Consider the following 25,175-nt stretch of genomic DNA (forward strand, 5'->3'; position numbering starts at 1 on the left):
TGCATTTATGGGTCATTTTAGGAGGATTATTGTAGCCACAGAGCTGCCTGTGCCCTTCTAAAGGACATTTATGGCCAATAAGATGGAATAACTCCTTTATCATTTTATAAAATCAACCCAATTAATAATCATAAAAGATTACCAGACTGCTACCTACCTAATACCGTACATGGAAAACAATGAAGTGTTTCACTTATAATATAGCATAATTCTCTTACTTCCTAAATGCATTTACATTTGGATTCTGTTAACCACAATAAGTTAAAGTTAAAGAAATACATTACATTTAGGGGCAGATTTAATAAATAAAAACACAACCTTAAATCCTTATGGCTCATTCTTCACTGTGATAGCACAGCAACCTCAAGCACATGATTAAATACCTAAGGGACCCCCTAACAAGTATGTCCAAACGCTAATAAATCCCCACAAAGGTTCATCTCGCACAGGCAGTGTAGGACAGGCAGAGTATGGCACACACAGGCAGTGTAGGGCAGGAGACAGGGAAACCTATCATGACCACAAAAGTAACTGATCATGACCACTCTAAGATGAACTGTATTTTATCTACAGTGATACAATAACAGTACTACTCTAGGTGTGTCTGAGGTGTGAACATGTGAATAATATGAGAAATTACAGTCTAAGGTGTGAACAATGGAGGTCCGTATACAGTTAGGTACATAAATATTTGGACAGAAAACTTTTTTTTCTATTTTTGGTTCTGTACATTACCACAATGAAATTTAAATGAAACAAATCAGATGCAATTGAACTGCAGACTTTCAGCTTTAATTCACTGGGTTGAACAAAAAGATTGCATAAAAATTAATTTTTTAACACAATCACTTCATTTCAGTGGCTCAAAAGTAATTGGACCAGGGGCTCAAAGGCTATTTCATGGGCAGGTGTGACAAATTAATGTACCTTAGTTCCTGCTGCCAGTCTGCTCTGGTTCCTGTGTTATCAGCAGCTTGTTTCCCCTTCTTCCTGGTGCAGAGTGAAGCCCCGCCCCTTAGCTTACTGAGCTGTCCTTATCTCTCTGACTAGTCGAGAGATCATTTGCATACTGTGACATGGCAGAGAGGAAGGAAGGGCAAGTGTGTGCACGAGCAGCTTTTTTTTTTTTTTTTCTCTTTCTCCTCATGTTCATTCCAGATCACAGCAGGAGCCATTTTGTACACGCTGTTATTAAGGCAAGCCTTGATTCATCTCAGAATCTGGTTGGTGCACCAAAATGGGGGACCAGATGTCCATCCCCATGCACTGGCTACAAAATTATATAGTTCATGTTTAATTTGAAAATGTCTGGGGGACAGGTCCACTTTAAGGTTGAGCCTTCGGACTTGACCAAAGTTTTGACCATAAATTGGGCCTGAAATGGAAGTTGAACTGAAAAGTTTTGCCAACCACTGAATTAGAGTGCTAGAAAAATTCCCATTCAAATGCCAATGTGCCACTTGGTTTAAATAGATTCTAGCGGAATTCAGCAGCAGATTTCTGCCATCTGGAAATTTCACCTTAAAGACAAAAATTACAAATATCTAAAAATCTTGACTTGCAAGAAAAAATCAATTTCTTCATTGACATATAACCACAATTTCTTGACTTTTGATAATGTGGCCCAATACAAAGCTGTGAGCCTAGGCATTCCAGCTGATACTGAAACACAAATTAGCAATCAAAATTTGAAAGTTGTTAAGACCACTTAAAAAAGGGTTATTTTCTACAGAATCATAGCTCATCTTGTTAAAACAACTACTGCCAGATCAATACATCCTGCAGTTGAATGTGTTTGTTAACAGCATCCTTCCACAACATACATAATTAATGAATGTTCTAAACACCTTCACTGTCACTGAATGATAAATATACAAGTCTGTACAAGCTCTAAATGATCACAAAGCTATGAAATGTAGTCACAAAATTTTAAAGTGACCCTGACAGCTACACTTAGCTCTGTACCACTGAACAGGGAATTGCCTATATATTACATTAATATAGCTCTCTATATAGGAAATAAAAAATCTAATGTGTTTTAACAATGGTTTAATTTATGTAATACACATTTCTCACATGTTGTGTTAGAGATTGCCAGCCAGAAGGAGAAGTCCTTTATAGGTTGTTTAAATACAACTACACCACCCTACTATCTTAAGGTGGGAGTTGTAGTCTAACACCTAAAGCAACACAGGATGCTAATAAATGTCACAATACAAGGCTGATTAGTTATTAATTTAGATTCTCATCAAATGGCAGCACAGAAACACAATTAACATCAGAATGTATCAGCCCTGTAGCATCAGCTTACATGAAAGGCAAACATTTTCTGCTTGATAATTTGCAACAACCCCGAAGCTTAGCTTCTCAACAGTTCCCAGAACACAATGAACATGTGTGCGTCACTGACAAGTCTTAAAAAAAGATGGAGGAACTTTGAAGGCATGGATTACTACAGCTATAGAGATGCTAAATATTTAGGCTGGTAAATCAAGCTCAATATTTGGAATATGAAATTTCTAGCCGCATTCATTTTTAGGAGAGGCTCGATATGCTATTGTTCTTTATATATTATACCATATATAGAAATACACGTCACTTTCTGTACCTATAATTGCTGTGACAATACGAACATCATTACAAACATTCTAAGTTTTCCTATCCTCTCAAATAAATAACTGAATGCGTTTTAGTGACTGTTTTTGTCATTTGGTTTAGTGGGAGCGTGGTTCCTCTTTGTTATATAGTAAGTACAGAGCTTGTCAGCAGATTATTTCTAAACAAACATTATCAAACAAAATCAAATCTTTAATAGAGAATTGCTGGCTGACTAGATTTACAATTGCAAAATTACAAATTACAAAAGATATGCAAAAATATCCATATAACTAACCTTGATACTAAAAGAAAGTACCAGCTATAGATAAAAAAGCACTGTGGACTAATCTAATGGTATCAGATATGAGATTTTCTAAAAATCGATTTAATCTGTGTCCCCGCCCCCCCAATTGTGAATGGCCCAACTCATCCAACTCAAACGTGTTTGATGCACATTTTTATATGATGCAGTAGTGAAATGTATCAACTAGTGTAGCCAATTGTAACACTGGTTAAAGGGGACCCGTCACCCAAAAAAAATGATTCAAAATCCTATTTTATCACAGTCAAGCAAAATTAACTTTAATTACACTATATAAATTATTTGAATCTTGCGTCCTTCAGTCTGGGAATTTATAATTAGAGCAAGCAGGCAGGAAGCATTTTGTGGACACTGTTATTAAGGCAAGCCTTGCTTCATCTCAGAATCTTTTTTGTGCACCAGAATGGGGGACCTGATGTCCATTCCCATGCCCTGCACAATTAAACAGTGAAGAGAACAGGGAATGTGGGGAGAGAAATGCCATCTAGGAAGTGCTGAATAGAAAGTGAAAGTAATTGTCTGCCCCGCCTCTATGCCTAAGGCATAGAGGAGGGGCAGACAATATTTGATTGACAGCTAAGATTTTTAAATGAGCTTACAACAGTTATGAATATTTTAATAAAAATAGAAATTGGATTTCATGTTTAATTTGAAAAGTGACAGGTCCACTTTAAAGGAATTGTTCAGTGTAAAAATAAAAATTGGTTAAATAGATAGGCCGTGCAAAATAAAAAAAAAATTCTAATATAGTTAGCCAAAAATGTAATGTATAAAGCTGGAGTGACTGGATGTCTAACATAATGGCAAGAACACTACTTCCTGTTTTGCAGCTCTCTTGGTTTCCACTGACCAGATCAGAGACTTGAGGGGGGCACATGGGTCATAACTGTTTGCTTTGGAATCAGACCTGCATGCTGAGGATCAACTACAAACTCACTGAACAGTTACACTGTATGTCCCATGTGGCCCTCCCTTCAAGTCGCTGACTAAGTCAAGAGTTAGAGAGCTGAACAGCAGGAAGTAGTGTTATGGTTATTATGCTACACATCCAGTCACTCCAACCTTTATACATAACATTTTTGGCTAACTAACTATATTAGAAACATTTTTTATTTTGCACAGCCTATTTACCCACTTTTTATTATTACACTGAACTGTTCCTTTAAGCGTCTGCACTGGGATTACTGCTGAAGGAAAATAAAAGTTTAAATTTAGATCAAAGCTCAATGGCTAAAAATAAAAAAAATATGGTCACTCAAAAATACAGCCTTAAATATTTTTGAGCGATACGAGTGCACCAGAAGGGATGGAGCCATTACAATCTTATTCGATATAAAGTATTTCTAGGTGATTTATCAGCCGCAAACTGGATTTTGAATGGGCAACAAAAAACCTGCCTGTAATGCAGAGGATATAAACAGAGAGAGCAATTACATTTAGAATTAGCTCTTAAACAAGTGGCAAAACAACCATCACCAAAGTCACCACCATTCACGAGCCCCTCTGTCACCCACACCTGAGCTCCATCACCAGATGTCAATATGGGATGCTTGAGGATAAGGATCATAGAACATGAGCAGAGGGTCACAGTCCCTCTCTGTCTGTAGTCCCATTACGTTCCTGAGGTCTTCTCCCCTGTTACAACTCTGTTCAAAGCCACCAAGAGCTTTAACTAATGTATGGTGGAGATTTGCTTAGAATTGTATTTCCTTTCATTCATCCTTCAATAAATAGCTTTGTGTGGTCCCCTTTAAAAATGTCTAACAGTTTTTTTTAAAGTTTGCATTTGGGAGTTCTGAGATTGTGCTTACAAATTTGCCAGAGAGCTAAAAAGTTTATACCAAGTGTTAAACAAGTGGGGTTTGGGAGTTGCTAAATATACCATAAAGGATTTTGGAGTTTGTTTTACAGTTTTAGTTTGGGTGGAGCCCCTTGTAAGTTTTAGCCAGTAGTTTTGGTCTATGTATATGGCCTATTAAACCTTGAATTTTTCTGGTCAACTTTTTTTAAAGGGAGAAAAAAAACTAATATTTTTGAGGAAAAATAATCCTTAAATTTTCAAGATTTATGATGCCCTGGAGCTGCTAAAAATCCAAATCTGAAAATATTCCAAAACCTTTCGAAGTCATGTGAAGTCAATGGCAGATAGTCCCTTTAACAAGTGGAACATGTTTTATACCTTCAGTTTTGGGCTGTTTGATGCTGGTTTTGTTAAAAAATCAAATAGATGGCGACAATTCGATAAAGTGACGATTCGAATGAATGCAACTTTTTCCCACACCGATTTTTCAAGAAGTTTTATTGGTAAATTATAGGGATTTAGTTTGGTCAATTTTCTTTTTTAATTAAAGGAAGAAAAAGTCAAGTTTTAGTAAATAACCCCCCCCCCCTCACCAAAATGTTTCCTGGAGAGTATTAGAATTGTAGGGAACACACCATTATGTTTGGGGTTTTATAAATGATTGGGGAAGCAGAGCATACATGTAGATGCACATGAATAATATAACAAAGAATAACATTAGACAGAATATCCATACTGCAAGTGGGCACTGTACAACATGCACAATACAAGACCGTATATTAAAGGGGATGTTCACCTATGAGTTAACTTTTAGTATGATGTATAGTGTATATATTTTGAGACAATTTGCATTGATTTTGTTTTTTTGTGACTTGTGGTTTTTGAGTTATTTTGCTTTTTATCTAGAAGCCCTCCAGTTTGCAATGTCAACAATCTGTTTGCTAGGGACCAAATGACCCTAGTAACCATGCATTACTTTGAATAAGATATGGGAATATAAGTAGGAGAGGTCTGAATTAAAAGTTATGTAAAATAAAGTAGCCGTTACAATACATTTGTAGCCTTACAGAGTATTTGTTTTTATAGATGGGGTCAGTGATCCCATTTGAAAGCTGGAAACAGTGGTGCAAGTAGATATTAATGGATCCAACATCAAATTCTTTTTCAGGCCCCCAAAATGTCTAGAGGTGGACCTGTTTTACCAATATTTATTCAACTTCTATATGAATTATAACCTCATGGGGCCTCTATACCTCCTGGACAACCCTGGAGCTGCAGGGTCTGCTTTAATTGTAGTTTCACCCCTGGCTGGAAAGAGTCAGTAGAAAAGGGCAAATAATAAACTATAAAAAACAAGGACCAACTGAAAAGTTGCTTAGCACTGGCCATTCTATAATATACTAGAAGTAAATGTGAAGGTGAATGCCTTTAAGGCATTAAGTGTAACTAATAAGCCACATGCATCTTCATTAGCCAACATATAATAGTGAGTCCAATGCAAAACTACAACCAAAACAAAATAAATCGTTTGTAAGAATAAGCAAAACGTTGCGCCCTGGGACTGCGCAGCACAAACCTCTCCATCACTGACTTGTACTATACCCAAACTATGTTTCTTACATATTCATACAGACTGACTCCCTGTGTAACAGGACACAACGCCATCGCCTTGTTGCGTTTAGAATGGAGCACATGAATGACGGTGTGATAGCGATGCACCTGTACCAATGCGCTAATGATTCCCAATTCAGGAACATGCCATCCTGTATCTAACTGTACAGACAGCGAAGCTCTCCGCTCACCTCAACAGCTGCCACACCACCACCTACTCCAGCTGACTGCAGCCCGAGTTTTTCTGCTGCACCACTAGCTTCCCTGGAAAGTCTTACGTCACGGCTAACTAGCCAATCAGAGCGCCACCTACCCACTTTCCACAACGCCTATTGGCCGGAGCAGACTGCCCTCCCTGTGTACTCTTCGAGAAGGAGGGCATGTGTTGTTATGACAAGCCTTTAGCGCGAACGGAATTTCGGGAGATGTAGTTCACCCATGAATGTCGTGCAGTACGCCGATCATAAAAGAGAACTACGTTTCCATGCGTCCTCCGCACACGTTTGAGTCGGCCTCCAGAAAGGTGAACTCATTGGACTGATTCCGGGCAACGCCTTGTTTCTTCTTCTTCAGCGGACACTTCTCGGAACGAACTTCCGGTGCCTGGGTATAAGGTTCTGGGGTTGTTGTGGACACTGAGTCTGGTGAAGCCTCGTTTGCTCCCCGGATATACAGGTATAGCGCCGGGTTCTGGTTCAGGGCGATACAGCTGCTCAGATGCAGTTTGAAGTGAGAGTTTCCGGGTTTCTGCAGCTTCCTTGTGCTGTCTAATGCGAATCTCAGCTGGGCCTGGGGTGTCAGTGAGAAGCAGGAAGAGCCGCTCTGTCAGGCCAAAGGCTACTATTTATCTCCACACACACTTCACACATAGGAGCAGTTTTGCTTCCCAGTAGCTGTCGCAGTCAGAGCTCGACTTGCTTCTCACGAGAAAACTTCAATCTGCTTTTACATGAAAAGTGTTTAGAAAGAGCCATCAACTTGATATGTTTGCCGAGACTCCCAATGTGCGTGGAATTAACCCATTGCATATACACTTCTAACAGATATACTATATATATATATATATATATATATATATATATATATATATATATATATATATATATATATATAGTGGGTGAGTTGACGTACCAGGGAACGAGTTATTTAATAGAGGCAATAGAGTGAGGTGGTTAATTCATTAGACATTATAGTAGATCAGTCAGAGCAATCGAAACCACTGATTCCAAAGGTGCAGGCTTTACAGATCTTCATATTGAAGGTTGAAAGTATGACAGGCTGACTACATGGCACGACTAAAGGAGCTTTAGAATTGGGCATAGTGAAAGTCTGTAGGTTTGCTATATATATATATATATATATATATATATATATATATATATATATATATATATATATATATATATATATATATATATATATATATATATAGTCAAACACAAGAGTCCTCTGCACTCAACCCATTATCAATATATTTAAGACAGCGACATTTTGCGACAAAATGTCGCTGTCTTAAATATATTGATAATGGGTTGAGTGCAGAGGACTCTTGTGTTTGACTATATGTATTTTGTGGTCACAGCCTCATTGCACCCCCGCCTAATGGTTTTAAAAAATAGTGGTGAGCACAACTTTCCCTTGTTTGTGATATATATATATATATATATATATATATATATATATATATATATATATATATATATATATATATATATATATATATATATATATATATATATATATATATATATAGTTAGCAAGTCACAATGTCCATCATTAGTTATGCAGAGCAGCCCACATTACCCCAGACAATCCAGCTTCAACAACATTGCTTTGTTACTGGATCATCTCTCTATCATTGCTGGTCAGGTTAGGTTTGCCTTTCCTTGGACCTTAAATTATTTGTAAGCAGAATTACAATTGTAATTGTACCATCTGTCAGTCTGTTGCTTTCCACACATTGTTGTTCCCACTAACAAATTTGTAGCGTTGTTGCAGTACAATGCTTACCTCCAGCCAACACTTGATTTCCCAGAGTGCCTTTCACACTCCTTTGATTCTTAATTGCACGTCACTGAGTGTCATTTATCAACACTGGGCAAATTTGCCCATGGGCAGTAACCCATGGCAACATATATATATATATATATATATATATATATATATATATATATATATATATATATATATATATATATATATATATATATATATATATATATATATATATATATACACAAATTTCACTGGTCTTAAAGTTATTTATATATGTGATTGATTTTGAAAGTAGTACAGGTATGAGACCTGTTATCCCGAGCGCTTGGGACTGACCTATGGTTTTCCGGGCAATGGATCTTTCTGTAACTTGTATCTTCATGCCTCACGTCTACTAAAAAATCATGTAAACCTTAAATAAACCCAATAGGATGGTTTTGCTTCCAATAGGGATTAATTATATCTTAGTTTGGATCAAGTTTAAGGTACGGTTTTATTATTGCGGAGAAAAAGGAAATCCTTTTTTAAATTTTTTTTTTTTTAATTATTTGGATAAAATGGAGCCTATGGGAGACAATCATTCCGTAATTCGGAACTTTCTGTATGACTGGTTCCTGGATAATGGTTCCCATACCTGTATGTCAGGGGACTGTGGCTCGAAGGGCCCAACAGGGTTTTTTCCTCCGGTACTCTGGCTGACATTGCTTTTTGCACTTCTGACTCTTGCAGTGTCACAGACGCCAGCACTTTTCCAGCGAGAACTGCAGGTCTCACGGTGCCTTTCACGATTCTTCACAGAACTTTAAATCAGATGACTTCTATAACTTTGTTTAGAGAGTCCGCTCTAACAGTGTAGAGAATAAAAACAGATGGTTGTTGCTTTCTGTATTAATTACATCTGAAAATCATTGAATTTTTAAAATGTATGTATACTGGAAAGTTGGTTGGAGTTACATTTTCTTATATTTGGATTCTAATATTAAAAAATCGAGTGCCGTCCATTAGAAGTGATCCCATACCATAAACTAACCAGGGTTTTTCCCAACTTGCTGTCACAGTATGCAAGGAGTTTATTTTAACAGCAGAAGAAGGGTTGCAGTTTGTTCATAGACTTGGCAAGGGGTGAGCCCAGTTGTATACCAGTCCATGCTACAAATACAATTGATGGCTGTGAGGCTAAAAAAGATAAAGCCCCTAGATCTTCATTGGTGAATAGCCTAAAATCTATGTAGGCACCAGTCTTTCACAATGTTTTCATTGGAGCTAAGACAAACCTTTTAGAGCTGTACCTGTGTATGCTTAATGTTATGCATTTCTTACAGAATGTATGTCCAACTTGAATTTAATGCTTGGTGTGTGGCAGAAGATACTGCAATGCGTCGGGTTTTAATTATTATTTTTTTGGGGAAGAATCTCAGTATTATTATTATTATTTTATTTATTTTGCAATATTTTGGCACTGATCTAACATAACAGCCTTTTTCGGTTCTTGACCTGTGTGGGAATTCTCTCTTGGGCTGTGGCTACAGTCAAACTTTGAGGTAATCGTTTTCAGTTCTTTTCTATGGCTGAAAGGAATCTACCCCCCCCCTCCTCACACTTTGAAGCTTTTCAAAGGTTGAACATGTAACTTTCTGTTTTTATGACACCTGGCTAAAGGTATAAATGTCTTTATGTAGGCTTTAAGTGTCTGAAAAAGGTGTAAATTTCTGTTAAGCATTATGGTTTCACCTTTACCTCACGGTTTCCCCCCCCCCCCCCAAGTTAAAATGTAATAAAGATTTTGAATAATGTTCAGTGTACAATTACCAGAAGGTATGGTTTCACCTACTAAAAAATGGGTCTGTAAAGTGTGAAATCTGTAAACCAGTTATCCAAGGAATGGTGTTAATCCTACTCGCTTTTCTTTACTGGTCTGATTTGTCGTGAAGACAGAGGCAATTGGCTAATTACATTAAACTGATGATTACTCAAAAGTAGTTAAAGGGCTTGTAAAACCCAGAATAAACTTCTTTTCCTAATTAAAACCCTAGAATTCTAAGCAGCTATACATTAGAACTTAACTGCAATTTCTTTAATGATTCACCACTCAGGCCGAAGCTGTGCCTGTCGGTGCAACTACAGGAATCTGCTGATTAGTGGATCCACTGATTGAAATCTGTGGGCAAGAGTGAACTATTAAATACACATTGTGTGCCCTTGCCCTTAGGCTTGCAATATAACTGTCCCTCAGATGTATTCTGTGTCTTGAAGTCCCTCTGCTTTCCATAGTGATGGTGAACTAATACTCTGGAAAGCAGGGAGTCCCAGAATCATCACTTTACACTTAAGCAATGTTAGACAGTGGTTGCGTGACACTGTGAGCCTAAGGGAGGGTAGGGAACTGCTCCTTGGAATCAGTCATTGATAGTGGGAGCTGCCATATGTTACCTCCTCAGCCTGACCTCCAGATGAGCATAATTATTTTGAGAGACAACTTAAGGCTCCTTGCCGCTTTCGCAGTGACTCAAGTTCATGTATTTTTCTTTTAGAAAATATGATTTTCTAGTGTTGGCAAATAAGTTAACTGATCTCTTTAAACAAAACATCTCTCAAAAAAAATGAGCAGTAAGTTCAGTATATAAAATATGGCTTTTCTTTTTCTATTTGTGACATGGGGTTCAGTTAACAGAACACCCCAATAATTTGTATCTGGGATATCGGGGATGTGCTGAATCTAGAATTCGGTTCAGTATTCACCCGGGATTCGGTCTTTTTAAGTAGAATTCTGATTTGGCCGAATTCAAGTCACTGTCCAAACTGAATCCCTAAAATGAAGTGACTTTTTATTACACAAAATTTTAAATAAATTCAGCCGCACCATAATTTGCATAATAGTGAATGTTGGTGCATCCCTAATTTTTACTTGTTTTGTAATTTTATAACAACTATTTGTCGCCCTCTTAAAGTAGTACATTAGCTTATTGTTTTTCTTCTGTAGACTTATTTTTAAATCATTTTATATGTATATAAAGTAGGTTTGCAAACATATAGCTATACAACACTTCATTTTCCATATTATCAAGATATATTTTTCCAGTAAATATCCTGTTCTTCCAGGGAGCATTTTTATTGTTTTTATTCCTGAGGAAGTTGTCTGATCAAAGCCCCTTACTTTAGATTTTTAGGTTTCATACTTTGAACTTTTGGGCTATAATTGAAAAGATCATTTTAAAGGGGTTGTTCACCTTCAAACCCTTTTTCCATTCAGTTGGTTTCAGATTGATCACCAGAAATACACCTTTCCCAATTACTTTCTATTTTCAATTTGTGAGTGTTCTTCTAATATTGAAGTGTAAAGTTACATTTTTCACCTTCTAAAGCAGCTCGGGGGGGGGTTCGCCGACTCTTTAACTGTTGTAAATTGATACATTTGTTATCTTTGTCCTTGCTGTGCAGAATCCCTGAGTTTAATTAAAGGCAGCTGTTAGAATTGATACAATAGTTGCTAATATTCCACAGATACTGCTGAGAAATGTATCAAACTAACTGTATTAACTAAATGTAGCAAATTGTAACCGTTCACAATCCACTTCTGCATCACTGAGCTGCCTGACTGAAACACTATAGGCAGGACTTTTGGGAGAACGGTAAAAAAAAAAGATGGAAAGCAATTGAAAAAAGTATTTTTGGTAAACAAAAAAATCTTGGTCTGATGTGGTGTACAGAGAACTTTCATTTTTACCCACTGTGAACTGCAGCAGCTTTTCCTGGATTGAAGGGAATGTTAGGGACAGACAAAATGCTGTACTCCAAGTCCTATTTTCTTCGGACAAATATTTTTTCAATTATATCGGTTTTGTTATTCTTCTATGACCAAAGCGGATTTGATCTATGAGTATAATGGCTTGTGCTAGCCACATTCTTGCTCTTGTGTTCACATAATATAGCCTTGTCTAGCAAATGACACCCAAGGAAGTAAAACAAATATTGTGACAGGGACATTGTTTTGTTTGACAGGGTTATACTACTAGGGCTTTGGGTGCTCTGTAGAAAAGCTGTTTTACAGGTGCAAATTAGAAACACAAGGTTTGCAGAGCTTTCTGTATTTATTTTAAGATCTCTATGGGTTGAAGTGAAGGGTTTGGTCCTACAGAGCTGCATTTGTAAGACTGAGTTATTTCCTGGGTTATATCGGGCTGTTCTCATGTACTTTAAGTCGCCACACCCTCTTTTCTAAATTGGACAGGTTATTTCACTTCATGCCATCATTTGTGCAGAAATAAATACAGAGGACACTTTTTTTTATTCTTTTCATGTGTAGTTTTACTGAAGTGCTTTATAGCTGGTTATGCAGAGCTTTAGAAGACATTTCTATTTATTCAACTTTAGTAAAAGGCTTCCCAGAGTTGACTATTGTCTCCTTGACCCAGTCTGACAAGCCTACTGATCTTTCCCTCCTCAGCCTTGTATGTAATGATTTTGAATGTAATTTTTCTAAAGTATTTCCTGCATACTTTGTCTTTACAACTGCTCCATGCTCACTGGAATGGGTGGCACCACCATCCCAATAGCAGTTGCAATCTCAAAACTCCAGAGACTTTGGCATGTTTGGAAGAAGAGACACATTTTCTTTTATGTTGCTTAAAGGAGAAGAAAAGGTGAAATCACTGTGGGTTGCCAAACATTAGCCACCCCCATTATTATATTCACTTACCTGATACCCTGGGCCAGCCAAGAAAATGCACTGGCCTAGTGTTCTTCTCAGTGAGCAACATGATGTGATCCTCTTCCTGCTTCTTTCTTTGCATGAGTGCACATTAGAGATGTACAGGCCGGTCTGAAACCTTCGGGCCAGGCAGGTTTGGGCCGGCTCCTGCACCGAAATCTTCGGGTCGCTGGTGGGTCCAGGTTGAGCTCTTCTGATCTCCCCGACCTAGCACTGCAAGCTTCCATTGCCTAAATTCATAGACTTGCGCTGCCCTTTTGTGACATCACTGCGGGGGCAGGTCAAATGCGGGTCTATAAATAGAGGTGGAACGGCAGGGCAGGTCGGAACTGGCGGGTTAGGGTCGGGTCATTTTTCAACCCACACACCACTGGTGAGCATGCTTAGTAGAGTGAAAAGCCAAGCCAGTTTTTCACTCAACTGCCCATGTATTGGCCCTGGTGTATTGAAGAAAGACAAAAAGGAAAAAGAGGATCGCTCCATGGTGCTTCCTGAGAACAACCTTGGTTCTCTGCAGATTTCTGCTAACGGGAGCACCGGCCTTAGGTGAGTGAATACTATCTGCCTAAAATTTGGCACCCCCAGCGATTTCACTTTTTGAAAATATTTTTTCTCTTGACTGCCCTGGAATATTGCATAATCTTCTTGTGAAGGGCTTTGGTTTAGTTCTATCACTGCTCTACAATTTAAAGGTAGCCGTACATGCCTGGATTTGGTCTGGCAGTTTGGTCAATATCGACCATACCAAATCGTCTGGGCATCTATGCCATGTTAGGCGTCCGTTTTGATAGATCATATCTGCAATACTGTCCACTAAGAAGCCCCATCTGTACAACGAGCTTATCACAATGCCTAATAAAGGCTTCATCTGGGGAAAGGAAAAACTTTCTACTGTTTTTTTTCCAGTGAACTGGCAGTTTGAATTAAATGTGATTAGAGATTAGTCTCTGAAGAAGAGGAGATTTGTCGCCTGGCGACTAATCTCCCTGAATCTGCCAGTGTGGCGAGACCCTTAAGGGTGAAGACTAGTTGCAAAATATCCTGCCATAGACAATACTGAGAATTGCGTCTGCTAAAGCACACACTCGTTTATGTGCATTCGTAAAGCCAACTATCATTATAGTCTTATTTTGTAGCCATGACAAGTAGCTGCTACTAGTAGCTCTGTGTGTCGTCACCCTATGAGGGCAATAGAATGGATTTCCAAACGTTCTTTTCTGAGAGCCTGATGTATTAAACAAAAAAATCATCTCTTGGCTTCAACAGCCCTGCCATTTCTGTACTGCAAATTGTTACTTGTCTATTGCCAGCTAGTATAACTGCCACCTTGGCTACGCAGCTGTTTATTTATATATACCAGTAAGAGTTTCTCAAGCAAGAGGACAATTTTTACCAATGGTTTATCAATACAGTATTGTTTAAATGCTCACATGCTGCCATTGTATGGCTTATCAGCTGCAGCTCAGTAGAAAGCCTGCTATCCTGTGTATGGCCCTTACAATATCTGTGGGTGTGTCTGCATTAATTAGTGATTTTGTATATGTACATTTTTTTTCTTTTTACTGAATTTTAAAAATACTATAAAAGATTTAAACACTTTCTAACACTCTCTAAATATTTGTGAAATCACTTAAAGGGGAAATAATGCTGTGAATTGTCATTTTGTTCATGTTGCCTTTTTTTACCTTTGCTTTTAGGGCAACCATTTCTTGGTCATATTAGAGCATCAAAATCACACTGAATGAAGAGTTACTGGTTTCCATAGCATCATTTTCTAACTGTCTGGTCTTTTTGAATGAGGATGACAATGGAAGAGATGAAGAATGAAGCAGAGACCACGTCTATGGTTTCCATGCCCCTTTATGCAGTCATGTATCCAGTTTTTAATGAGGTTAGTAGACCTTTGTGGCTCAAATTTTTTTTTCGTCAATGAGGGAAAATCGGTATTGAACAGAACATAAAAATAATTTGCAACCAGGATACTCTGCTTTTCTTGTGTAATAATTATCAGCAGTCATAGTAAGAGATGCTGCTTATCTGCTTGCAAATTGTGACTTTATGTAACATAGTTACATAGAACATTAGGTTGGAAAAAGACACACGTCCATCTAGTTCAACCTATTAAGTCTATCTATAACCTATAAATTTAATTTATAAAGGTTGGAGTGACTAGAAGTCTAACATAATAGCCAAAACACTACTACCTGCTTTTCAGCTCTCTAACTCTTCGTTAGTCAGCGACTTGATGAGGGGCCACATGGGATATAACTGTTTAATGAGTTTGCAATTAATACTTGACATGCAGGTCAGATTCAAAAGCAACAGTTATGACCCATGTGCCCCCCCCCCCTCAAGTCACTGATTGGCTACTCCAAGTAGAGAATGTACCATTAACAACCACCCTCTGTACTTGATCCTGTAGCCAGTTTCCTATCTGTGTACAAACCACTTCATTTATCACAACAGACCTTTATTTAGAAAGCAGTTGTTTGTGGGGCACTGTATCAAACACTAATTTAAATAGATCACATCTTCTGCTCACATTTGTCTGACATGACCTATCTTTCATAAAGCCATTCTGATTGCTGCTTAAAATTCCATTCAGTAGGACAAATTATTGAATTTACTCCCTTAAAGGAAAACTATCCCGCAAACAATGTAGGTCTCTATAAAAAGCTATTGCATAAAACAGCTCATATGTAAAATCCTGCTTCATGTAAATAAACCATTTTCATAATAATATACTTTTCTAGCAGTATGTGCCATTGGGTAATCATAAATAGAAAATTGCCATTTTAAAAAATAAGGGCCGCCCTCTGGGATCGTAGGATTCACTGTACTGGATGTTAGATCACATAAGCCAATTAACAGACAGAGTTGTGTCTTTTGCTTCCACACTTCTTCCAGTTACAGTTAGAGTTGTAGTATTTCTGGTCAGGTGATCTCTGAGGCAGCACACAGACCATCACGAAATGGTGGCTCAAGGCAAGAGATGTAAAAGGGCAATATTTACTTAAATATATATTCCAGTTTGGTAAGATTCTTTAATATGCCACTTAATATGATATGAACTATCTGTTTCTTAAGTGTTCATTTTGGGGGTATAGTTTTCCTTTAACAATCCTTCAAATAATTTGCCCACCAAAGTTGTCAAATTTACTGTCTTATAATTGCCAGGCTAAAATCGTAATCCCTTTTTAGATATTGCAATGACATCAGATTTCCTCTAATCCAGGCATGTCCAAAGTGCGGCCCGGGGGCCAAATGCCACCTTTTTTCAAATTTACACCGGCCCTCAGCCTCCATCAGGAAATTAATAATGAGGCCCCCAGCACTGTGCGATCAGGAATCCCATAGCAATAATATTAAGGCACATTAGTGAAATGATCTGGCACTTGTTCTATACTGCTGCCTGTGTGCTGAAGGTGTTAGCAATACACACGTACTGGCACGTAGAAACGCGATGTTTTCACATACTTATTTAGGGCTGAAGGTGTCAGACATACTGACGTGCCAGTACAGTAAACTAAAGAAGTATGGCGTCACTACGTTCCAGTACTTGTCTATTACTAACACCTTCAGCACAAAGGCAGCAGTATAGACCAAGTGGCTGTTCATTTCACTAATGTGCCCAAATATTACTGCTACCATCACTCTATTACTGTAATTTAATGTTAATGGTTCAAAGAATGTTGGGCTGAATGGTCGGCCCCCACGCATTTTCATCTCACCAAATCTGGCCCTCTTTGCAAAAAGTTTGGGTACCCCTGCTCTAATCCATAGGTACCATATCAGATGAAAGTGAATGTGAGAAAATCAGAAATATGTGTGCTTATTGGGGCAGGAGGATGGTATTTAGAGCCCTTCATCACCTGTTTGTTGTTTAATTGGCATTAAACTGTCACTGTACCCTGAAGTTGTCCTGCTGAATTGTGCCTCATACATGGAATACCTGTGCCTTTTATATTATATGTTCTAGCCACGTACAGGCAGCTGAGCTGCACAGAATTACATTTCCTTATGTTCTTTTTAGACCAAATAAAATCGTTGCATTACATTCATATATGTAGTTTATTGCTTTTGGGATGTACTCATATTTTATTTTTTTTATTTATTTTTTTTAGTTATTTTACGATTTACAGTTTTTCCATAAAAAGAAAAAGCACCTGTAATTTCAAGACAATGTAGAAAGAAATCGGCAGCGCTCGGACTAACTCACGCTGTGGCGTTGACCAGCTCCTATATTCACCATTGTGACAGCACTCGGTCTAACCCGCATTCTGGAGTTGACTAGCTGCTATAAGCGATAAAAAGCAAATATTTGTACACAAAGAGAAAATTTGCAAGTGCGTGGTTTGCCTTTAAGTTAATTTAAAATCAAATCCCCCAGCAACCAATGTAACACCATTGTGCACTTACTCTTAGCTCAGCAGCTCTAGTGGGAAAGCAGGAAGCTTTTAAGCCCCAGCCAACAAACATACACCTGTGAATAATTACCTTCCTACACTATTAGCATTTTAAGTTACAAGGAGCTTTTTAGTCCCAGTCAATTAACATACATCTATAAGTAATTCCCTGTTTTGAGGCTGAATGGCAGTTATAGGTAATATTTGGCTACAATTTGTACACGAAACACAGAAAGAGACCATATGTTGTGGGTATGGTTTAACTTCCAATACAGTTTGCAGGATATATGCATTTTATGTGATGATTCCCATTTACAATGCATGTGTGGATACAGAAGAAACTTTTGCCTTGTTTCACAATACCTCATGATATTTAAATCCTTTGATACCAGAACGTTTTATTCTAATACGCTGAACGTTAATGTGTTCCATTCTGTTTTTGTTTTGCTATCCAGCTAGAACGTGTAAATCTTTCAGCAGCTCAGACACTGCGGGCAGCATTTATAAAGGTAATGTATTTCTCTTATCTGCTTATTGCCCCGTAAGAGGTGGTAGTTCTGGCTGCATACATAGAAATATCCAGGGCTACGTGGTTGCAGTAAGATTTCTCCCAGCGTTACCATGCAAACTTGAGCATTTTCAGCCCAAAGCATGCCTTTTGTGTGCAGTGATAGACCAGTGCAGTTTTTCTTTGTCCTTTAAGGGAACCAGTAACCGTTCTACCTTTTGTTTTGCTATGACATCTGATGCCTGGTCAGCCAAATAAAAGTTCCACTCATTTGTTTCCTTTGCCAAGCAAATTTTTTAGGGATTTTTCTTGGCAATAGCAATAAGAACTGCAATTTTCAGAGAACACTTACCCCAAAATGAATTTATTGCTTATTCCTTAGGGTTTAAATTTATATAACCCAGATTTTGAATCAAAATAACAGCAATAGTTTACATGAATGGGTTATTAAGTGTTTTAAACCTTTTTCATAACTGAACATACAGGATCTGGCTTTTGTTAGACAGGAGATCCCTGTCGAGTGTGAATGCTTCTGCAACAGTTTTCCCATTATGGCATTTTTGCCATATAAATAATTAAATAACACAGCCGATTCCAGCAAATATATACAGAGATTGTTCCTATACACCTTAGGGCTGAAGTTTGATAGATCTTTAAGAGAATTGTATATGTTTTGGACAAAGACACATTTACCCACTCTGCTACTCAGTGGAAAATTTTAAGTTAAACAATTCAGACGTGATTAAAGGGCACGTTCCAGACTTTAATTTAAAGTTATTTGCATACATTTCAGTTTTACCATTTAGAAATTATAACCCTTTTTATACACCATCCCCTTGTTTGGGACAACTGGCTTCACAGGTGTTTGTGATTACTCAAATGTGTGTTGCATTGCTTCATTAGTGCTGGGATAAGATACCTAGGCTTGCTTCTACCATTTTTCAGTCTGTAGTTGCCATTGTTCAACATGAGGAGAAAAGTTCTGCCAACGAAATTCAAGGAAGCAATTAAGAGGCTGAAAAACAAGAATAAAGCCATTTGGGACATCGGTCAGCCCTTAGGATTACCAAAATCAACTGGATAATAATGTATAATTCACTGGTTAACTTGATTGCAAAGGGATTGGTAGGCCAAAGAAGATCTCCACTGCTGATGACATGTAAAAATAATAATCCTGAAATGCCTGTCCAACAGATCAGAAACACTCTTCAGGAGGCATGTGCGTTTTTGATAGACTACTATGCGCAAAAGACTCCATAAACAGCAGAAGTTACACAGCAAGATACAAACCACTAGTGAGCCACAAAAACAGGATGGCCATATTACAGATTGTGAAAAAGTACTTAAAAGAGCTTGCATAATTCTGGAAAAAAAGGTGTTATTAACCAGAAGAGACCAAGGTTAACCTGTATCAGAGTGATGACAAGGAAAGCGTGGGGATAAAAAGGAACTGCCCAAGATCCAAAGCATACCAGCTCATCTGTTCAACATGGTGGTGGTGTGTTATGGCTTAAGCAAGTATCAATACCACATGTACTGGCACACCTCTCTTCATTGATGATATAACTGCTGATGGTATATAGAATCATCTTATCTGCTCAAGTTTCAGTGAATGCCTTCAAAGTTATTGGTCGGCGCTTCATCCTTCAACAAGATAATGATCCCGAACGTACTGCTACGGGCAACACAGGAGCGGCTCATTGCAAGGGATATACAACAAAGTAGTAAACATGACTGCTTTAATATGCCTACCATTACTTTGTCCCAAACATTATGGTGTCCTGAAATTAGGGAAACTATGAATAAAAAGTGTTTCTACATGGTGAAACTGAAATGTATGCAAAAACTTAAAATTAAAGTCTGGAACATGCACTTTAATCAGGCCTGAATTGATTTAAAATTTTATACTGTGGAGCAGAGGGGTATATCAAGGAAAAATGTTTTTGTCCAGAACATTATAGAGGGCACTTTATGTGTATACGTGCAAGAATTTATCATGCACATCTTTAGTACTGTAAAAAAAAAAAAAGTGGGGGATGGGGGGGCCAAACCATTGTCCATTCTGTCTAACTGCATTAAAGTGGTACTTTGGCTAAATTAAACTATTGGGCTTAACTATTAATTTGTGAATGTTTTAATGCTCTGATACACAGACGCAGAATAATACTGGATATATTGTTCATATAAAAGCTAACCTCATTTAACACTTCCCCCTTGTAGTCTAATGCTGGCATCTTTTGTGGTTCAATATATTAATAAAAGATCTGTCTTTTTTTGGCCTATATTTTGGTAATAGACCACTTAGTATAGCTCTTTCGTTCTGCAGGCGGAAAAAGAAAATCCGGGACTCACACAAGATATAATTACAAAAATTCTTGAAAAGAAGAGTGTAGAAGTGAACTTCACTGAATCCCTATTGCGCATGGCCGCTGATGATGTTGAAGGTAAACACAAAGGCACGCGTCCGTACACCTTCACTGTTTTAGATTCATCTTCAATTCCAACTATCTTGTGTTCATTATTGCTGCTATTCAACTTGAACTTTTTCTGATCTTTCTTTAGAGTATATGGTTGAACGGCCAGAACCAGAATTTCAGGAATTGAATGAAAAAGCACGGGCACTCAAACAGATCCTCAGTAAGATTCCTGATGAAATCAATGACCGAGTGAGATTCCTACAGACAATCAAGTAAGTGCATTTTGCTAAGTAATGGTATATCCTTTGTGTTCATTGGGTACTGTTTGTTAAGGTGTATTATAGTGAGGTTTGCAAACTGAGCTTTTGACGGCATCCTATTTGATCACAGTCCCTAAATAAAAATGGATTCCTTTAAATTTTAACATTACCATGTCAGGTCAAGTAGAGCACATGATCAGGAGACAACAGAAGGGGATTAACTGGAAAGGATCAATTAACAGTTTTCTCCTGTTCCTGCTCATCTCACTCAGTGCTTTAAAGCACCAGGAAGCTGGAAAAATTCAAGTGTTTTCATTTTCACACTTCACCCTGTTTGGTGCAAACCATAACACAAATAAGGAAAACGATACCCCCCCCCCTAAACAATGTAGGTGTCTGTAAAAAGATATTGCATAAAACAACTTGTATGTAAAACCCTGCTTCATGTAAATAAACCATTTTCATAATATACTTTTTTTAGTAGTATGCTCCATTGGGTAATCATATAAATAGTAAATTGCCATTTTAAAAAATAAGAGCCGCCCCTCTGGTATCGTAGGGGGGGGGGGGCGGCACACAACCACACCAAACAAACTATACTTCTTAGGTCACATGAGTCAGTTAACAGACAGAGTTCTGTCTTTTGCTTCCACACTTCTTTGTATCATAGTTAAAGTTGTAGTATTTCTGGTCAGGTGATCTCTCAGGCAGCACACAGACCATCACGAAATGGCAGTTTAAGGCAAGAGGACAATAAAATATAAAGGGACAATATTTACTTAAATATATATACCAGTTTGGTCATTTTCTTAAAATGCCACTTAGTTTATATCATATTATCTGTTGCTTAAGTATTTTGGGTGTATAGTTTTCCTTTAATTAAACCAACAGACAAAAAGTATGCTTGGCATGAATTAATCCATATTGAACCAAAGGGAGTTTAGTGACCCTTCAAGATGATGATAGCGGCACAAGGGATATATGTCAGCCATGTCAGTTTCTCAGAGCAACAATGGGAAGCACAATCTGCCAGGGAAAGACAGCCTGTACTGAGGAGAATTTATTGTCAAAAAATAAGACTTCTCGTAGTGTGAGTCTATTAGATTATGGGAGAAATCCTATAGTTCAACTTCTGTGATACTGAGGGCTGAAATTTGTCTGGTCTACGTGGTAGAGGGCCTGTAATGGAACCTGCTATTAACCACTCCCTTTTTTTAAACCACACCCATGTTATCACAAGAAATGTTAAGCTTATATCCACATTAATGGTGGTAGCACACCCAAAACACAAATGGTTGGTGCTCACTGCAGAGGTATCACTCTTATGGGCAAAAAAGTTATATTAAGACACCCTTAAATCAATATGCATCCTCTACCCTGTGGCTAGCACAGCAACCCCCAGCACATGTTTAAACACCTAGGGGACCCCCATGTATTTGCCAAGTGTATAGAATATTTCATTTCAGAAACCATGTTGAATCTAAGGTTCCCAGTGAGAGTGTGCTAAGGTTAATGATGATTGTAGTGTGTGTGTGTATATATAAATAAACAGTTTTTCCCCTTTTTAGAGACATAGCCAGTGCAATAAAGGAACTTCTTGACACAGTCAACAATGTCTTCAAAAAGTATCAATACCAGAACCGCAGAGTAAGTTTTGTGATACATCTTTTATTTATTTGTGTATGGAAACTTTTTTTATATATTTTTTGTGTCAAATGTCGTGTTTTCATAGTTTCATAATTTTTTTTTTTTTTTTTTTTTTTTATACTTTCACTTGTAAACGGTGGTTCAGCTACCTTTACCATTCGGTTTATCACACATTTCCTTTCCTTGCAGTTTCCTCCTTCCTTGTTTATGTGGATATCAGTAGAACAAAACTTCTATTGCAGAACATGTTAAAACTATAGCCATATAAATGATCAGAATAATGTGTTTCCTGAGACTAATTATCTTTTTTTGTTTTTTTTTGTTTTTTTACAGGCACTTGAGCACCAAAAGAAAGAATTTGTAAAATACTCCAAAAGTTTTAGTGACACACTAAAGACGTATTTTAAAGATGGAAAGTAAGTATTTTATTAAGAATCTTCTATTTATAGCAATCTCTACCACCTGTCGGACATTATTACTCTTGTCAACGTGACTGTTCTAGAATTAAAGGAGAACTAAAGCTTAACTAAAGAAGTAAGCTAGAAATGTTGTTCATTCTGTTTTGGGCTTCTGCACCAGCCTAAGGCAACTACAGACCTTTAGCAGTAAATATCTGCTTATTATTCAAGTAAGGATGTAAGCACATGAATTAATTTTACTTTGAAATCCAATATTTACTGTGTTAATAACAAGGTTAATCATGCAGCATATTAATGTTCTACTATGGGGTGGGGGTGCAAGATCTCTGACAGTCAAATGCACAACCTAAAGCAATTAGTGGTTTGTGCATGACTGTTTGAGGTGCAGACAAATTGGAACGGACTATTTATAGACAGAACTATGGTTTAAGTAAAGAAGTAGCTAAAAATGTTGTACATTATGTTTTGGGTTTCTGTACCAGCCCAAAGCAATCATAGACCTTTAGCAGTAAAGATTTTATTCAAGTAATCAAAGGATGTAAGCACAGGAATTCATCAAACTTTAAAATACAATATTTACTATGTTAATAACAAGGTTAACCATGCAGCATATTAATGTTGGGGGGGGGGGGTGCAAGACCTTTCTGAGTCACATGCACAACCCAAAGCAATAAGTCAATATAAGTGATTTGTGCATGACTGTTTGAGGTGCAGACAAACTGAAACTGACTATTTACAGACAGAACCATGGCAAAGTATGAAAAGTATTTTGAAAGCTCTTAATTTCCCTAATAATCACAGAGGACAAACATTCTTTTTGGGAACATTAGGGCAAAATCCTGATTTAAAATCAAGGAAACTAACCCATTGAAATGCATTATAAATTTGTGGGACCACAAAACCGTATGAGGAAATGAGGGAAAAATCAGGGTATGTAAAATTGAGGTTTCACTGTATGTATTTTTAGTGGCAAAGGGACATTTATGGGTTGTTCATTTGTGATCTTAACAGCAATATAAAATGGCTAACCTAAATACCCCCAAATAAACAGGGTTGCAATGTAACTATATAGGAAAGCGGAAATGTCAGTAATTTTAAATTGGGATTTAGCGTCCATGCATTTTCATAAAACAGAAAATAAAGATTAATAATGCTTTCAGCTTACATTCCTGTATATGATTTGGAGTATTCCTTGACTATTAACAGATTTGTCTAAATATAACTGTGGTTGGGGGGGTTATATCTCCTTTGATTAAAATGACAGGAAAAACCGTATTATGCAAGAGATCTTTATTCATAGCAAGGTCTATACTAGTGCCGTACCTCTTTGCCCTACTTCATTATTTTCATGTAGTACCAGTTAAAGCTTGCCCAATGTAAAGCATGAAGCGATACAGTTCCTATGTTAATAGGTTTGGTGTATAGGAAGTGTTAGATTTTACGTCTTAATTTTTTTTCTGTTTATTTTTAGGGCATTAAATGTATTTATAAGTGCCAATCGCCTAATTCATCAAACCAACTTGATACTCCAGACCTTCAAAACTGTGGCCTGAAAACTGTATATGACGAAGAGCTGTAATTTTCAGTGGTTGACAAAGCTACTTTAATATGTAAATTAAGTTCTGACTGTATAAATTATCAGTTCCACCAGAGGGACAGAAATGCAGGATGTTGAATGGGATTATTGCCATCTTACACCATATTTTTGTAAGATTTATTGTAGCTTCTCATAATCTCACGATGAAGATTTTGCATCACTTTTTTGCTATTATCATTCTTTTAAGAATTATAAGCCAAAAGAATTTTACGCCTTAATGTGTCATTATATAACATTCCTTATACAAATTGTAAATATTGGTGTTCTGTTTCTGACATTTTAACTTGAAACCGAAAAAGCTGCAGGATTATGTATTTAACAATATTTGGTGGCAAATATTCAATAAATAGTTTACATCTGTAAAATGGCAGTGTTCTTACGAAATCCTTTTGTTTGGAGTCAGTTTTTTGAATATCCTTGTAATTATTTGACTGATATCCATATTAACCCATCTAGAATGCAGTCTGTGTGAACAGTAGCACAAAGTACTAGCCTTTTGTAACCATTAAGTTTTTTTTGTTTTGTTTTTTAAAGATTTGACTGTAAATGCTGCCTGCTGACTAGTTGGTTGCTATTGGTGACTAGACCCTGTAGCATCTGTTATTAGACTGCAAATATGAATACTGAATTGAAGAAACACAGTTGCCGATAGCAACAAATCAGGTCTTTCCTTTCCCTTCATAACTAAAAGTTGCTTTCGGCAGCTGTACTTGTGCAAATTGGCACCTGTGCTTACAAATCAGTCCCCGTTATATCCCGCAGTACAAAGCATCACTCGTGTACTTAAAGTAACCATTCAGTGTGAAAATAAAAACTGTGTAAATAGGCTGTGCAAAATAAAAAATATTTCTAATATAGTTAGTTAGCCAGAAAATGCCATGTATAA

General features: G+C 37.3%; 2 protein-coding genes across 4 annotated transcripts in view; one reads left to right on the forward strand and one right to left on the reverse strand.

The window, feature by feature from the left end:
• serpini1.S (serpin family I member 1 S homeolog) overlaps window positions 1-6,560 on the reverse strand; it is a 46,310-nt gene extending 39,750 nt beyond the window's left edge. Inside the window, exon 1 of one of the 3 annotated variants that reach the window (NM_001092771.1) lies at window positions 6,524-6,560. The gene's annotated coding sequence lies outside the window, so the exon portion shown is untranslated. Of the gene's footprint in view, window positions 1-927; window positions 1,513-6,523 lie in introns of those variants that run through there. The other 2 variants (XM_018264432.2, XM_041564016.1) reach the window with 2 other exon arrangements.
• Window positions 6,561-6,960: 400 nt separating this feature from the next.
• On the forward strand, window positions 6,961-24,654 carry pdcd10.S (programmed cell death 10 S homeolog). The gene is made up of 8 exons (NM_001086755.1): window positions 6,961-7,007; window positions 14,733-14,926; window positions 17,897-17,950; window positions 20,276-20,393; window positions 20,512-20,638; window positions 22,195-22,273; window positions 22,607-22,689; window positions 24,164-24,654. Exons 2-8 carry the CDS (start codon window positions 14,831-14,833, stop codon window positions 24,243-24,245), a joined length of 639 nt encoding a protein of 212 aa, NP_001080224.1. The 5' UTR covers window positions 6,961-7,007; window positions 14,733-14,830; the 3' UTR covers window positions 24,246-24,654.
• Window positions 24,655-25,175: the final 521 nt, after the last annotated feature.

The sequence above is a fragment of the Xenopus laevis genome, chromosome 5S, assembly GCF_017654675.1.
Source record: "Xenopus laevis strain J_2021 chromosome 5S, Xenopus_laevis_v10.1, whole genome shotgun sequence".
In the NCBI taxonomy this organism is placed as follows: domain Eukaryota; kingdom Metazoa; phylum Chordata; class Amphibia; order Anura; family Pipidae; genus Xenopus; species Xenopus laevis.